This window comes from Sminthopsis crassicaudata, chromosome 1 (assembly GCF_048593235.1).
Source record: "Sminthopsis crassicaudata isolate SCR6 chromosome 1, ASM4859323v1, whole genome shotgun sequence".
NCBI classification, from domain to species: Eukaryota; Metazoa; Chordata; class Mammalia; order Dasyuromorphia; family Dasyuridae; genus Sminthopsis; species Sminthopsis crassicaudata.
The window spans coordinates 706,746,473-706,761,968 of NC_133617.1; the positions used below are offsets into that span (position 1 = coordinate 706,746,473).

Sequence of the window (15,496 nt, forward strand, 5' to 3'; positions counted from 1 at the left end):
CATATTAGTAAAAGCTTCATTTAGGTGGAGGTGAGGAGGGTTGAAGATAGCTTAGGTCCCTGTCACTAAGAGACATCATAGAATTCTAACCATAGAATTATGGTCCCTCCCTCCCCACCTCTCTCTTCCTCTCTGCCCCTCCCCCATACCATTGCTTCAAGTTCTACTTTTTGGAGCCAAGCAGAACAAATGTATTAATTTTTTTTTTCATGTGAAGGGCCTTTAGACACTTGAAAACTGCCATTATCTTTTCCCTTGTAGACCCCCTGCTCCTCATTCTTCTTTTCTCAGGCCCAAACATGAATAATTCCTTCATCCAATAGTCATATATTCAAGGGCCTTGAATGGATTGATGATCCTCTTCAGGGTGTGTTTTCTTCTATTAGTACACAATACAAACCATATCTTTTTTTGGTTCTTTATATACTCCACAGGTGCTCAACTCAACTTCTAGGACTTCCTTAAGAATACCAGTGAAGCCCTCTTGGGTTATACTACTGTTCCTTACTCAAATCATATAACAAGCCTTATCTCATTGTCTAATTATAAATTTCACCAAACGAAATTGCTCCTTTCTTTGGCCTAGATCATCACTTATTTCTGCCCATTTGGGCCACCTGCAATTTTTAATTTCTCACAGGTTGGATATTTGAAGATTTATAAATGCAGAGTTTCATATTGAAATGATGGACTTTTGGGCTGAGAAGGAAACTAGGATTATAAAAAAGGACTGTACAATTGTATATTGTCATCCAATTAAAATTCTTTTATATGGATAAGGTTTATATGCACATAAGTTTTCTTCATTATAATGAGAGGGATAGATTTTTTTTGTCACTATCTACACTATGACCAAATCTCTGGAACTGTGAGGTATGGTATAATGGCATTTTATTAATATAAGACTGTGAGCTCCATGGATAGTGACTGTCATTCTACATTGCTTTGTTCCTTGCCAATAGAAGTACAGCTTGCAAACAATCTATGAAATGTCTTATGATAATGCTTTGTACATGTCCTTTTAGTTCCAGCTCAGACATCATAAGAGACCTCATAGAGGAAAAGGAGTTTTTGGAAATAAGGTCAGTACGTATAGTCATTTCTCTGGGTACTTCAGGGGATCCATGATCTCACTAATTTGGATATTCCTTTTACCAATGCAAATCATACTCTACATGTTCTCTCATCCTGTGTATCTTTTTGTTCAGGTTCTACTCTAAATCTTCTATTTAATATACTTAGCACCTTCCTCTACATCTCCTGACATCAAATGGATTCCAATAGAGTATGCAAACTCTTGTTTATCCTTCACTTTCAATATGTGACTCACTTTCTTTTCCATTATCTCTCTCTCTAATGACATTTTACAAAGGAATTGATTAGGGTCCCCAAAAGAGACTATGTGCTCAAAACAGGATGAATACATATGAATATATTTTATGAATACATAGAAGCTCATCACCAGTATCATTTGGTGATAAATTCTTTGACCATGTCAATCCATGAAACATTATCACAGCTTTCAAAATTAATGTATGTCATGAACTAAAAAAAAAAAAAAAAAATACCATATTCAGCCAATTTGTTAGACCAAGTAATGTTCTTTTATTTTAATTTAAGCAAATCATACCCATAAGGGCTAGAATTGCTTTTATCTTTTTATCTCTAACTCCTAGCCCAGGGCTCTATACAGCTGGATACCTTTAATTAAATATAATGCTGCCAGTTTCCACTTTTATTTGTGTATCTTTCCCCAGAACTAGGATAGCCTGATTAATGAAAGAGTGCCAGGTTTTAGCTCAGACTGCAGACCAATGATCACAAGCACATTACCACAACCTAGTCAGAGATGGGGAATTCAGTATACTTTGTTTTACATTTCCATAAAACTCTTTCCAAGTCTTTCTCCCATCTTTTTAAAGTGAGTAGATAGAGCAACCAAAGAGAAGAGAAAAGTCTACTTACGGACTGGATGTCACATGTTTTATAATTGACTTATGAAAGAGCTGCCAGAATTCTGACCATTTTGCTAAAACAGATCATCTGGGATGATTATTCATGCTAGTTGTATGACTAGTTACCCTGATAGATTTACCATTCCCTCTATTTTTGCCTTTGCTTATGTGATCTTCTCAGCTTATAATGAACTCTGTGGCTTCTTTGCCATGTGTTCAATTTGTGCCCTCCTTGAAAGGTCAGACATCTTTCCTATTCTCCATAAAATCTTCACACCATTGTACTTCACAGCATTGTACAACCCACAATGATTACTTTTTTCTCTTAACTCATATCTTTGTCTGGCTCACTTATTTGGCAACTAAACTACGTACCTTGTATTCCTACTTAAATTATTTTCTTTATTGCCATTTTTCTAGTGTTAACTTTTTGTTTGTATATTGTCTATGTTGTCTCCTGTTAGACAGTAATATTCTTACTTGCAGTAAACATATCTTTCGCTTTTTTGTATTACCATTCCTTCCATAGGTCAGCTATACAGTCCTAATTCTTAGTAAATACTTGTTTGCTTATTTTACTTATATAATTTTATAATTACACAGTCATAATTAGTCACAATTTGAGTCATAGTTATTAAAAAGTACTTCATGTTTTGGAATATTGTCTAGGCAGCTACAATCCTTGTCTCTTTAAGAGCTTACATTCTTGCATAATTTGAATGGAAATGGGAAAAATCTTGAATAGCTTGTTACCTTCCTCTGAAAAAAGAAACCACTCACAAATGTCCAAATTTATGGTCACGTTTGAAAGAAACCTAATTCACATATTTTACATATTACTCCTAGAACATACTAAAGTACTTCCGTTCTACTACATTCTCTTAATTCCTTAGCTTTTCTAGCTTTCACAGCAGCATATTGTCCCAAATAAGATAACATTTCCCACAAGTAGAAAAGAAGTCTGACTCCCACAGTACACATGCTTATTCTCAGGGTACAAACATTTTGGTTTGGCTCCAAGTTTCTTGGGTGTGAGATAGATTTACTTGAATTTCAAAAAAAAAAAAAGAAGTAAAATTTAAAAAAAAATCAAGATTAAATAATAAACTAAAAAGATTTCCATTTTATTATATTGTCACCTGCAATGCTTTCCCATTACATCCAGAGAGCATAGGTAAGGGTATCTGGATACTGTGTTTTGTACTATGGACAACTTCAGGAACTATGTAAGGAATGAAAATCACTATTTGTCTTTTAAAATGTTACCTTTGCAGTCTGTTGCCATTTTGTCTTGGAATTCTATGGGGTATCAAATTAGAAAGACATTTCATTGGTCTCCCTACAAAATCTGAAAATGTAGGCCTATCTTCTTTTTTGATAATCTGATTTTCATCTCAGTGTCATTAAAGCAAATAATTTATCCATTACCTCATGTTTTTAAAGAAAGTATATTGATAATTTCTGTCTTAAAATCCCACCATTAGCTCCCCCGAGTGATCTGGATGTATCATTTGTAAACTTTTCCAACTAATAATATTTACATGGTATTTCTTTAGAAATGAAATGTTTATCTGTTTATGTATCTACACCTAGGAAAAGCTGTCTACATGCATTGATACCACTTCCTCTCCTTTTACCCCTTCTCAAACAATTGCAACACTGTTTCTGACCTCATCATTCCATTAAAACTACTTTCTTTAGTCCGGCTTTGCTAAAGATCTCAACTTTGCTATATCCATTAGGTTTTTCTAAATCCTCATTTTTCTTGACCTTTTTGAAGTATTTAATAATGCTGATTGCTCACTCTTCCTGGATACTCTCTTCTCTTTGGGTTTTCGTGACACTGATCTCTTCAGACTTCTTTCTCAGCCTACTTTGCTGAATCTGCAACCTTTCTTTGCCTTCTTATTTTAGATATTTTAGATATAGACTCCTTCCTGGGTTCTATTTTCTTTCTGTATTATCTCACTTGATGACCTCACATCAACTCCCAGTAGTTCAACTATCATTGCTTCACAAGCAATTACAAGCGATAAGTAGATATCTAATGGTGTTCTCCCCCTTTTTTTCCCTGAGCTTCATTCCCAAATTACTACCTGCTTAGTGGACGTTTCTAACTAGAGTGCTATAGACATCTCAAATGTCCATGATAGAATTCATTACTATTTTCTTCATAAAATTTACCCTCTTCTATTTCTGTCTAGGGATATACTATCATTCTAGTCATCCATATTTGTGACCTCCAAGTCATCTTTAACTCCTCTCTCCCTTACTCTACATATCCAATCACTTGGCAAGTCTTAGAGATTCTACTTCCAATACATTTCACATCAATCACCTTCTCTCCATTCACATAATTGCCATCTTATTATCTTTTAACTATATTGTTCCTTTAACCTCCTAACTATTCTTCTTGCCTCAAATCTTTTCTTTCTTGTGTCCATTCTCAACACAGCTACAGAAATGATGTTCCTGAAACGGGTCAGATTAGATTACTTTCCTGCTGAATAAATTCTAGTGGCCTTCTTTTGTATCCAGCAACAGGTGAAGACTTCTGTTTGGCAAAGAATACCACTCAAAACCCAGCTGCAGTCTCATTTATATATCTTTTAGTGTACTTTTGATTCAGCCTAACTGACTTTTTGCTATTCTTCACATGCAACATTCTGTCTCCTGTCTCCAAGTCTGTGCACTAATCTGGAATGTACTTCTTCCCTACCTTCATGTCTTCTAATCCTGAGTTTCTTTCAAAATTCATCTCTAAAACCACATTCTGCAGGAGTCTTTTCGTTAATTCTTCTAAGTTGCTAGCTCCCCTATCCCTTTGTGCTATATTTATTTACAGTGAAATGTCTTGCACTGTGTGTGTGTGTGTGTGTGTGTGTGTGTGTGTGTAGTATATGCTTAAACATGTACATATTGTCTTCTTCAGTCGAATATAAGCTCCTTATGGACCAAAATTGGTTCATCTTTGTCTTTTTATTCCTTGGTTACTTATAATTTTGATTCTTCACAGATTGTGTCATTCTGTGATTTATAGCTATAGAATATTGCTGTAAGAATATTGGTTTTAAGAGAAGCTTTTAAAAAAATAATTGAAAATATCACAGAATTTCCTAAATAAGAACTTAATCTCTTTGTCATTTTCAGTGTTGTGCCAAACCTGCCAATAGGATTGCAACCCGTTCATCTACCTCATTTACCCAAGATCTATATGATGATGGATTAGTTTGAGAGACAATTCTCACAATTATATGTAGCAAGATGCATTTTTAATCTACTCTGTTTTAGCCATGTGGATGGTTAGATCAGCCTTTAGGTAAAAAGAGTGTTCATTTGTAGTGTGCAAAGGCTAGGTGTACTTTCTATATTTTAAAGGTTTTAAATAATTTTTAGTTGCATTTCTTTTAGATAGCTAAAGGTAAGCTAAGACCCAGAGAACTTCATTGAGTTGTTCTGGGCCACATATTTTAAGTGTTTTTTCATGGTGCCCTAATATAAATCACAATACTCCTAGACAGACCAAGACAGTTTTTCATTTTACTTCTATTTGCTTGTGATTTATTGGTAAAACTGATTAAGATTTTGGACCAAAAAATAAAAAAATCTCTTGTTTTCCAAGTTGTTCTGGCATCTTATTGCCCAAGTTGTTTCATACAACTTGTATTGTTTCTCCAATACATTTTTGTTAACTTCATATTTCTTATTCAAATATAAAAAGCTTTAGTGAAAAGTTATCTTTACCTTTGTGCCCCAGAGTCATTGTTAGACAATGATTGAAGCTTCAGTTCTCTCTCCCTGACCTGGGATGACATCACTGAAAATTCTCAGCCAAATTCTTAAATTGATGCTCCTTTTTGGTGGTAGAGGAGATTACTTTTTCTTGGCTAATAGAGCATGGAAATCTCTATTTTTAATATTATGTAGTAATTTTATGATAGAGAAAATAGTCATCATTATGTGAGAAACAATATCTTTATTATGGGCAAGAATGTATTAGAGTTGATTTTGTAGAATATAATTAGACCAAGAAGCTTTAGCTTAATAGTTCCATCAGAACTGATTTTTGTAGTATATTAGCAGAGGACAATGGTGACATTACTTGGATTGAGCCTTTTTTCCTGTGTCCCCCCAATTAATTATTCAAAAAGAATCAGAATTTTTATCCTTTATGCCATTTTGATGACAGAATTGAAAAAAATTATAATTATTTTATTATTTTATTCAATGCTTTTATCAAAAGGCAGAAGTAATCTTGCCTCTAATAAAATTGTGAATTGACTGATTTTTACTTTTATTTTGAGCCACTAGTTTCCTTGCTAGTAATTATTAATACATTCAATGAGAATTATTACTGGGAATTGAGAGGAAAAGTTTGAGTTACCCTGGCATCAAGAATCCAATTTTTTTAAAAAGCCAAGTTTTTTCTTTTTTTCTTATCCATTACTTAATTTTCTTAGAGGTTTTTATGACTTTGTGAAGGAGCATTTTGACTCTTCTCCTCTTATAGTTCCCCTATCTTCTCCAATTATATAGTGTTCTTAAGTTTTTGCAATTTATTATAGCTAAGTGGTCATAGGTGGGATCTTTCTATTCCATATATTGCCAGGGTATTAAATATAATTTGCTTTCTGCCTCACCCCCTAAAATATTCCAGATGTTCATTTCCTAATAAAAACAAGCATTTAGAATTACTACATGATAAGAGAGCACCAAAGTACCAATGATAAATTCAAGGCACTTGGAACTATTTCCTGGGATTCAAAAAGAACTGGTGAATGTGATGGTTTCATCATTGATATTTGAAAGATAATGCAATATGGGAATGACTTTGAACCATGGGATCAGAGAAAAGTAAACAGTTCTCATTTTCTGAGGTGACTGGTCACCAGACTATATGGAGAAAGAGTGAATTTTCTTTTAAACATGTTGAATTTGAGATGCCTATGAAAATCTATTTCTAAATATCCAGTATGAAATTGACACTGTGGACTGTTATAAACGAGAGTGTCTGGGGATGGATAAATAGATCTGGGAATCATTTTCATGAACATGGTGATTGAACCAATGGAAAGTGATGAAGGTCACTAAATAAGAGGGCATAAATTCAAAAGAGAAAACAGCCCAGGATAAAGCCTTGGGGAATATCCTCACTTAGTGAGCATAGCATGGATGGATAAAGATTCCTCAGAGATGACAAAAGAAGGACTGGTCAAGAAGAAAGACAGGAGGAAAACCAAGAAAGAGCAGTCACAAATCCAGAGTGGAACGAGAATTGAGGACAAGAAAAGTGACTGACTATGTCAAATGGTAGAGAGAGGTCAAGAAAGATGAGTATTAAGAAATTGGATCTGGCAATTGAGATATCATTAGTAACTTTGGAGAGATCTATTTCAGTTGAACAATGGGGTCAGAAGACAAATTGCAAAAGATTTAGAAAAGAAAGGGAAAACATATTGATTGATAGGATCACAAAATGTCTTGACAGGCAAAAAGATTGGACTTAATCTAAATAGATGGCATTTAATAGAGATAAATGGGCTGCTTTGGTGGTATATTCAAAAGTTGACGTCACAAATAAAAGATAAGGTAGTCATGGCTTGAAATGTCTGTAGGGAAAGATCAGGGGATTTTACTATACTTCAAACTCAGGCAGGAATAACGTGATATTGCAATCAAAATAGCTAATGCAATATTGGAGTGCATTAAGAGATGAATAGCTTTCAGGAATAAGTAGATGATCCTACTGTGTTATATTCTTCTTAGAACATACATATTCCTATGCTCCCTCCTTTGTCTCACTGATGTTTTTCCCCCAGAACCTCCATATTGTGGGAAGATCCAGTCCAGTCATCCTTCTTATCCTTTTTTCATGTTGCTCCTAACTTCACCAACCCTAATTGGGTATCTTTTCCCACTGGCCAACCACCCATTTTAAAACTTCCTTATATGTATTGTCTTCCTTCATTAGAATATAAACTCCCTGAAGATAGGATTGTCTTTTTGCTTCTGTTTATATCCTAGCATTTAGCACAATGCCTGGAACATAGTTAAGCACTTAATAAATGCTTGTTGACATGTTTAAATTTCATTAGGATTCTTTCTAAGATGCAACTTTTCCTTTTTGTTTCTAGAGGCAGAAATAAAAGCAAGAAGATGGCCACTAGAAAAGCATTTCATTCAGGAACACCAGAAAACAACTGTAGCAATAGAAGAAGTAAGCGTATCAAAAATTAGACTTCCTGCTAACTTTTCTAAGTACAGGATCAAAGTATGATACATTTTGTTATCCTACGTATTTCATATTCTTTGACTGTTTAAGGGGAAGGTTAAAATTCTCAAACTGGTTGTTTATTGTTGTTGACAATGTTACATTTAGGCTGATTTTTGTTTAACCAAACAAGTCTTAATCCCTGCTCATCGATTCTCCATTCCTTCCCCCTCACCACTAAACACCTTCATATGCAACCAGACCCCCTTTCCCTCAGGGATGGAACATTATTGGTACAGTGGTGGATTCTCAGGTGTGTTTCTTTTTCTTTTTTTTCTTTTTTTCTGAGGCTGGGGTTAAGTGACTTGCCCAGGGTCACGCAGCTAGGCAGTGTTAAGTGTTTGAGACCAGATTTGAACTCGGGTCCTCCTGAATTCAGGGCTGGTGCTCTATCCACGGTGGCACCTAGCTGCCCCTGGTGTGTGTTTCTTAATCATAAAATATCCCTCCTGGACCAGTTATTTCCCTCAGCCCAAGGGTTTTTGTTTCTTTTTCCCAATGAGACTTGCAATAGAAAAACTAGGTGGTAGAAGAAAATAATAAGATGTTTCAATGGAAAGTTAGGTACAGGTATTTAGGTGACCATTTATTAATATGTTTGATTTAGACACGTATGGTATCTGAATTACAGTGATTTTGCTTGTTAAATCCTGGTAGCTATAATTTAGCAGAACGTTATTGTGCAAATGTCTCATTGAAGCCTATTACTTTGGCATAAAAGGTTAATATTTTCACCTAAAAAGTCAGCAGTGTTTTAAAGTAATTATAAAATGTATTATATACAACTCTTGAAAAGGCTTGTAAAGATTTAAGTGACTCCATTGATTAATATTTGTGCCTTTAAATTCCTAAACCACATTATTGGTATTTTGTATTCTGACAATTAAAATTATAAGTAAATGGATTAAATCTACTTCATGTCAGTCTAAATATGCCTTTATTTATATTAAAAGTTTTTTATGTATTGGGCATACTACCTCAACAGGCACTCATATCCCTTAAAAATATATTTCCAAGTATCAACTTTGGTGACACAGTGGTTAGAGCACTGGCTCTGGAATTAGGAGGACCTAAGTTCAAATCTGGTCTCAGATACTTGATACTTACTGTCTGTGTGATCCTGGGCAAGTCACTTAATACTGATTGCCCAATCCATATGCACACATGAGCACACAAACACACACATACACACAGTCTCAGAGAAAATAGCTTATAAATTGTTAAATGAGAGAAATGTATGTGCCCTTTAACTTTCTAGTATAATGCTAATTGTCAGGCTGTATTTAACCAAAGATTTTTTTGCCTCTCTGTGTTGATTCAGTTTACATCGTTATAGTCATTGTGTCTAACATATGCCTTTAAAAGAATATATACTATGAATACTAGTTGTTAAATTATCTAGAAGTAGGAGGAATTCTTAACTTGCCTGCAGAATGTCTGCTGATGTCTAACAAATACTTGTTAAAATATTATCTGATGTCCCTTCTCTTAGGTTTCTGAGTGCTACTTTTTATATTACAAAGCCCCAAATTTTTACTTTTCCATTCATTAAAGTTCATTAAAGAACAGGAGCAAGCACTAGTAATATCATGACAATACATTTCTAAATGTGCCAGTAACAACGTTAATTTCTTCCTATTTCTAAAGTCTGTCTCCACTGACCTTCATTATTTATATGTTTGGAAACTGAAGTTAAAAAGTGGAGTCTTAGTATGTCTGAGGGTTGAGTAATTTCCTAATCAGAATGACTTTTTGTCTTTTTTATGACTATCCTGAATCATACAATTACATAAGAATGTCTCATTTTGTAAGTATGATTTGTTATTTTAAAGGAACTTGAAGTAAGACTCTTGAACCCAGAAAGAGATCTTAAAGGAGGCAAATGTGAATAATTTTAACAAAATAGTGCTTAACACTGAACAATGTTTATACCCATGCTACAACTTATACTAAAATAAGGCATCATATTTAATTATGTTATAGTCAGTTATGAATTTTTTTTTGGAACTTAACATTCCATTTCTCTGTGACTTTATAACATATTGTCTCTTGTGTCTGGAAAGTGGGCTCCCTTCTCACCTTCAACTTGTAGAATCCATAACTTTCTCTATAATGAGGTACCCCCTTAATCCTCAGTCTTTTTTAAAAACCTTTTCCGGCCCCCTCTCACAACCCCCAATTTTGAATGCTCTCTCCCTTCTGAAATTATTTTGTATTTAGTTCTCTATGTACATCTTGTATCACTGAAAACAATGTCAATGCCTTAAAATTAGGGACTGCTTTGTTTTTGTCTCTGTATTCAAGCACTTGATGGGAATATTGATATCAATAAATGTTTGTTGAAATGAGTGAGTAGATTCATCCTTTTCATGTCAGTGCCATCAAGCTGAAATGTTTTTCTATAAATAAGTTAAGGACTGCTTTTTGAACCGTCTGTAATAAATTGTAGCAGTTCTTTGCTATGATAAAGAGCTTAATTAGCACCTTGAAGATTTGGCCTTCATACTCCCAAGTTTTTTTTTAATTTGCCATGTGGCAACTTAGAATTCTTACAATAGTACTGGTGTGATAAGTATATATATTTAACTTTCTTGAATAAAGATAATGTATTGTCCTATGTGAATGCAAAAATTCTGACCCATCATTATTGGAGAACAATACCTGATACGACAGACTTTTTTTTTTTTTTCTTCAGTAGTAGAGGATTTTTGTTGAGTTACCTATATTGTCACCTACTTTCCTTTATTTTTGTTATTATTGTTATTATTATTATTTTTTTTTTCGGAGGCACTTAGGGTTAAGTGCCTTGCCCAGGATCACAAAGCTAGAAAGTTTTAAGAGGCCAGATTTGAACTCAGGTCCTCCTGACTTCAAGGCCTGTGGTCTATTCACTGCACTACCTAGTTGCCCCCTACTTTCCTTTATTGAGAGAAGCATGAATTTAGGAGATGACTATCTGGGGTGAGGATTGCCATGTGTGAACATTGTGTTGTGGTAGTTGGCCTGAAGAAAGATGAATTTATGACCAGAGCTTCATTATTAATATTTCCTAATTATATGAATTATGAGCAATAGCTATTGTACCTCATCTCTGTCCTCTGAAAAATTACATTTGAATAAATATTTAAAGTTGATAATGGTCTGGAGGATATCTTGAAGCTGACCATTCTGAACACTGACTTTTACTCTAACTAACTTGGGGGCATTCTAAGCCTAACCAGATATATTTTTTTTCCTCCCCCTGGAGTACATGCGTTAGACTCTTAAAACTATTTCAACATAGACTTATCTAGATTTGTGTACCTGAATCCTCCTCCAAACTAGCCTGGCCACATGGAATTTTTACTCCCATGAATATCTATTTTGACCTTTTGATGTGATGTTCCATCAGCATATCACTAAAGAAATCAGAGTTAAATAAAACAACCTATTCTATACGAGATTATTATATAAAAGTTATTTAAGCAGATACATAAATTCTGGAAATAATGATTTTTTCTTATAATTCCCCTTGGCAGGTTATTAAAAATACTAGACAAAACATGAAAGAATTTGGATAATCATAAGAACTTTTTTTTAACTCAATAACAACACAGACTGGTTCTTTTAATTAGCTAAATAATCAAACATTAAAAATCATTAAGAAAGAAATAATAAGTGATTTCTCATCCTTTGGCGAGTTGGCAAATCAGGGGGAAAAAAAATCTATTCTTCCAGGTTTCACTAAAGAGATCTAAGAAAGTTGAAAGGAATAGCTAACAGCTAGATCAGAGTTAGAATCCATTCTCACTCCTACCTTCACCTTCCCTCACTTCCTGCAAAAAAAAAAAAAAGAAAATACAATCCCTTTTGGGCTGAATCTAGGAAGATGAAATATATTAAGTGTGAAGTACTATACTTGGGTCTACAGAATGACATAAGTATGAGATGAGAGAAGCATGTCATTAATTTGAAGAAGATCTAAAAACTTTTGTTAGGTGGACTCAGTATGAATCAACAATATAATATGACAAATCACAAACGAAAACAAAAACACACTAAACCAAAAACAAATAAACAAACAAACAAACAAACAAAAACCAAACCAGACCAACTAAAGTGGTTTTAGACTTCATTAAGAGATACATACATTACTTCTGGGAATAAGGAGGTATTGGTATATCTTGTATTGTGTTAAGTACTGGAGATATAAATAGAAAAGATAGCCCTTGCTTTCAAGTAGCTCACATTCTAATAGATGAAAAAACAAATATATCATAGTGAAACTATGGGTCAGATAGAAACACCCAGTGGGCTTAAGGTAATAGCAAGCAAGGAAGATGATAATGCATTTTCTTTAGTGTCGTGTTCCTTGATGAAAGGAACATAGCTGTTTTTGAGATTGAACTGCAGTGCTAAAGATTTTGGTGATGAGAATTTTCTTTTCCAGGTCATCAATAACTGTGACTGTTGAGAGGGAGTTGCAACATCTGCAGAAACAATTGCAAGGTTCCGTCTCCACAAGAATTGTTTCCTTGGATAATAATTGTGGAGTCTGAACTGGAAGCAAGACTAGTGACTTGTGGGCTCATTTCACAAAATCAATTTGCAATTTTCTACAGTGTAGTAATATTCTATTACATTCTACACATTCTATTACATTATTGCCACATTTTATTCACCCAATTCCCAATTGTCTTAAGAGGTAATCTAAATGATGCCTTTAGATTCTAACTTTTTTAAAATTTTGCCCTCTTTTTATCCTCCCTTCAGGATCAGGAAGTTTGTTTTGCTTGTAACTCTTCTCAGTGTTATCCTCCCTCTTAACTTCTTTTTCCTATGCCTGTTGCATTTGACTAATTTTTATGCCAATTTCTCTCTCTCTCCCTCCATCCTCTTTCTCTCCATCCCTCCCTGAAACTTTTTTTATTCATTTCAGATAAGAGTGAAGTTCACCTAATGCCTCTTTTTCTTTTCTTTGTATTTTTTTCTCATATACTCTAATAATGAGAAAAACAACAAGTTACATCCTTTCTTTCTCCTTTCTACATGATTGGATTCCTAATTTTACCCTTTTTTCCTCTGAGCAGAAACAATCTATCCCCAGGACTTCTTTAAAAAAAATATATGATTGGGGAGGATTCTGGGAAGATGATGAAATAGGTCAGAAAATTTCAAGCTCTCCAGATTTTCCCACAAACAGATCAAATTTTCATCTCGGTGTGAATATAGATTGATGAAAAAGAAGACTTGGGTCAGAAGAGGTGGGTGTTCTGTTACATCCCAAGAAGACCTGAAAAAAGACCTCAGGATCAAGTTTAATCCATGTGAAGTACAAACTCCTCCCGGACAGTTCCACGGAAACATCAAGTGGGGACCCCTAGGGCTAGCTGGGTTTTTCTAAAACCTCAACAGGAACCACAGAAACTTTCACCTCCTGTACTGTGTGAGGAATTGGGCGTCTGAGTCTGGGAAGATTGAGGGAACCTCTGCTGATTAGGAACACCAGGTCCATCTGTGCTGCTGAGACATGGGCCTAGGCAGCAAGGAACCAGCATACCAGGTGAGTGCAGAAATAGTAGAGCAGGGACTCTGCTGGCTATGGGCACTCGTGGAAGATTTTGTTTGGAGTTTCAGGTCAGAAGGGAGAGCAGAAGTGAAGCTAGAGACACTATCTTCCCCAGGATTAGAGGTGCTTTCACTAATGTCTCATTTAAAAAAAAAAAAATGAATAGTTAAGGAAGAAAGAATCCAACCATAGAAATTTACTGTATGAATAGCAAAGACTAGGGTTTGAGACCTTCAGTGAAGAACAATAAAGTAAAAAAAAAAAAGCCTCTTCTTGCCCAAAGAGTAACATTAAAAATTATTTAATTCCATCAATTTCCTTTGAAGGCATTAAGGTTCTGAAGGAACTTTTCCAAAATAAGAATGTTAGTATTTTATCATCACACAGCTCCTTTCAGTTGTTCGAATAAATGTATCTCTCTAGGTTTCTCTGGATGCTTGTGTTTATATTTAAAAGTTCATACTGAACTCTGATCTTCATCAGAAAAGCTGTTAAAGATGAATTTTTTGGATGATACTCAGCTTTTTGGAAAAAATTATTGGTTGTAATCCTTTATCTTTTATTTTTTTGGAATATTCCAAGATCTTTTGTTTTTAGTAGAAGGTGTCACTTCTTGATCCTGACTAGTTTTTTGACACTTGAACTCCTTTATGAATGCTTGCAGTATTTTTTTCTTGGATATGAGACATATACACTTTGGGTATGTTATTTCTAGGGCTGTTCCTTGTAAATGGTGATCAATTGATTCTTTCTGCCTTTATTGTAGCATCTGATTCTAATAGATATGGGCAGTTTTCATTTATGATTTTTTTTTTTTTTTTTGAGGCTGGGTGACTTACCCAGGGTCACACAGCTAGGAACTATTAAGTGTCTGAGACCAGATTTGAACTCGGGTCCTCCTGAATTCAGGGCTGGTGCTCTATCCACTGCGCCACCTAGCTGCCCCTCATTTATGATTTCTTGAAATATAATACCTAAAGTTTTTTTAATAATGATCTTTAAGAAGTCCAGTGATTCTTAAACAATCTCAAACAATCTCTTTGGTTTTCCTTGTTAATTTTTTTAAAAATTATTTTTTATTAAATTTTTTTTTATTAATTTTAACCTTGTTAATTATTTTGATATAAAATACCTTTTTTTTTCAGTCTTGATTTGATTCAAAATATCTTGCTTTCTTATGAAATCATTGATTTCTGCTTGGTCTGTTTTTGTTTTCAGTGATTGTTTTCTTGGATAAGGTTTACTACTTTCTCTTCTAAGCTATTAATACAATTTCTAATTCTTTCTTAGTGAGCTTTTAAAAAAATCTCTTGTTTAATTTCTCTAGTATTTATGGAATCTTGATGAAAAATCCATTTTTCCTTTGAGTCTATGGTTTCGGTTCTTATGGAATTAGATTTTCAATAATTTTGATACTAGTTGATGTTTTGATTGATCCATCTCTCCAGTTTTAGTTCCTGCATTAAGTAGCTTTAAGCTAGGGCTAGGTTCTAACTTGTATTTTTGAGTGAGGTGGTCATCCATGCTCGATCTTGCTCCTAGTCCCCTGAGTTCCACCTTCTAGGATTAGACCCTCCTGGAACTTTGAGATTCAAGGTGCTAGATCATCTCAGAACAGAGTGTCAGGGACTTCAGAGATGCCAAGCTTTGGCTTCCCTACTCTGAGGACTGTGGTACAGCATCATTCTAGTCAGTACCATGCTGGTGATTATCTGCTTCCAA

General features: G+C 34.4%; 1 protein-coding gene across 2 annotated transcripts in view; it reads left to right on the forward strand.

Annotated features, from left to right (window-relative positions):
- RAD18 (RAD18 E3 ubiquitin protein ligase) overlaps nucleotides 1-10,574 on the forward strand; it is a 100,568-nt gene extending 89,994 nt beyond the window's left edge. Inside the window, exons 12-14 of one of the 2 annotated variants that reach the window (XM_074284024.1) lie at nucleotides 1,026-1,082; nucleotides 8,090-8,358; nucleotides 9,356-10,574. In XM_074284024.1, the coding sequence (XP_074140125.1) occupies nucleotides 1,026-1,082; nucleotides 8,090-8,192 (160 nt within the window). In that variant the 3' untranslated portion in view covers nucleotides 8,193-8,358; nucleotides 9,356-10,574. Of the gene's footprint in view, nucleotides 1-1,025; nucleotides 1,083-8,089; nucleotides 8,362-9,355 lie in introns of those variants that run through there. The other variant, XM_074284025.1, reaches the window with a different exon arrangement.
- The last annotated feature ends 4,922 nt before the right edge of the window (nucleotides 10,575-15,496 follow it).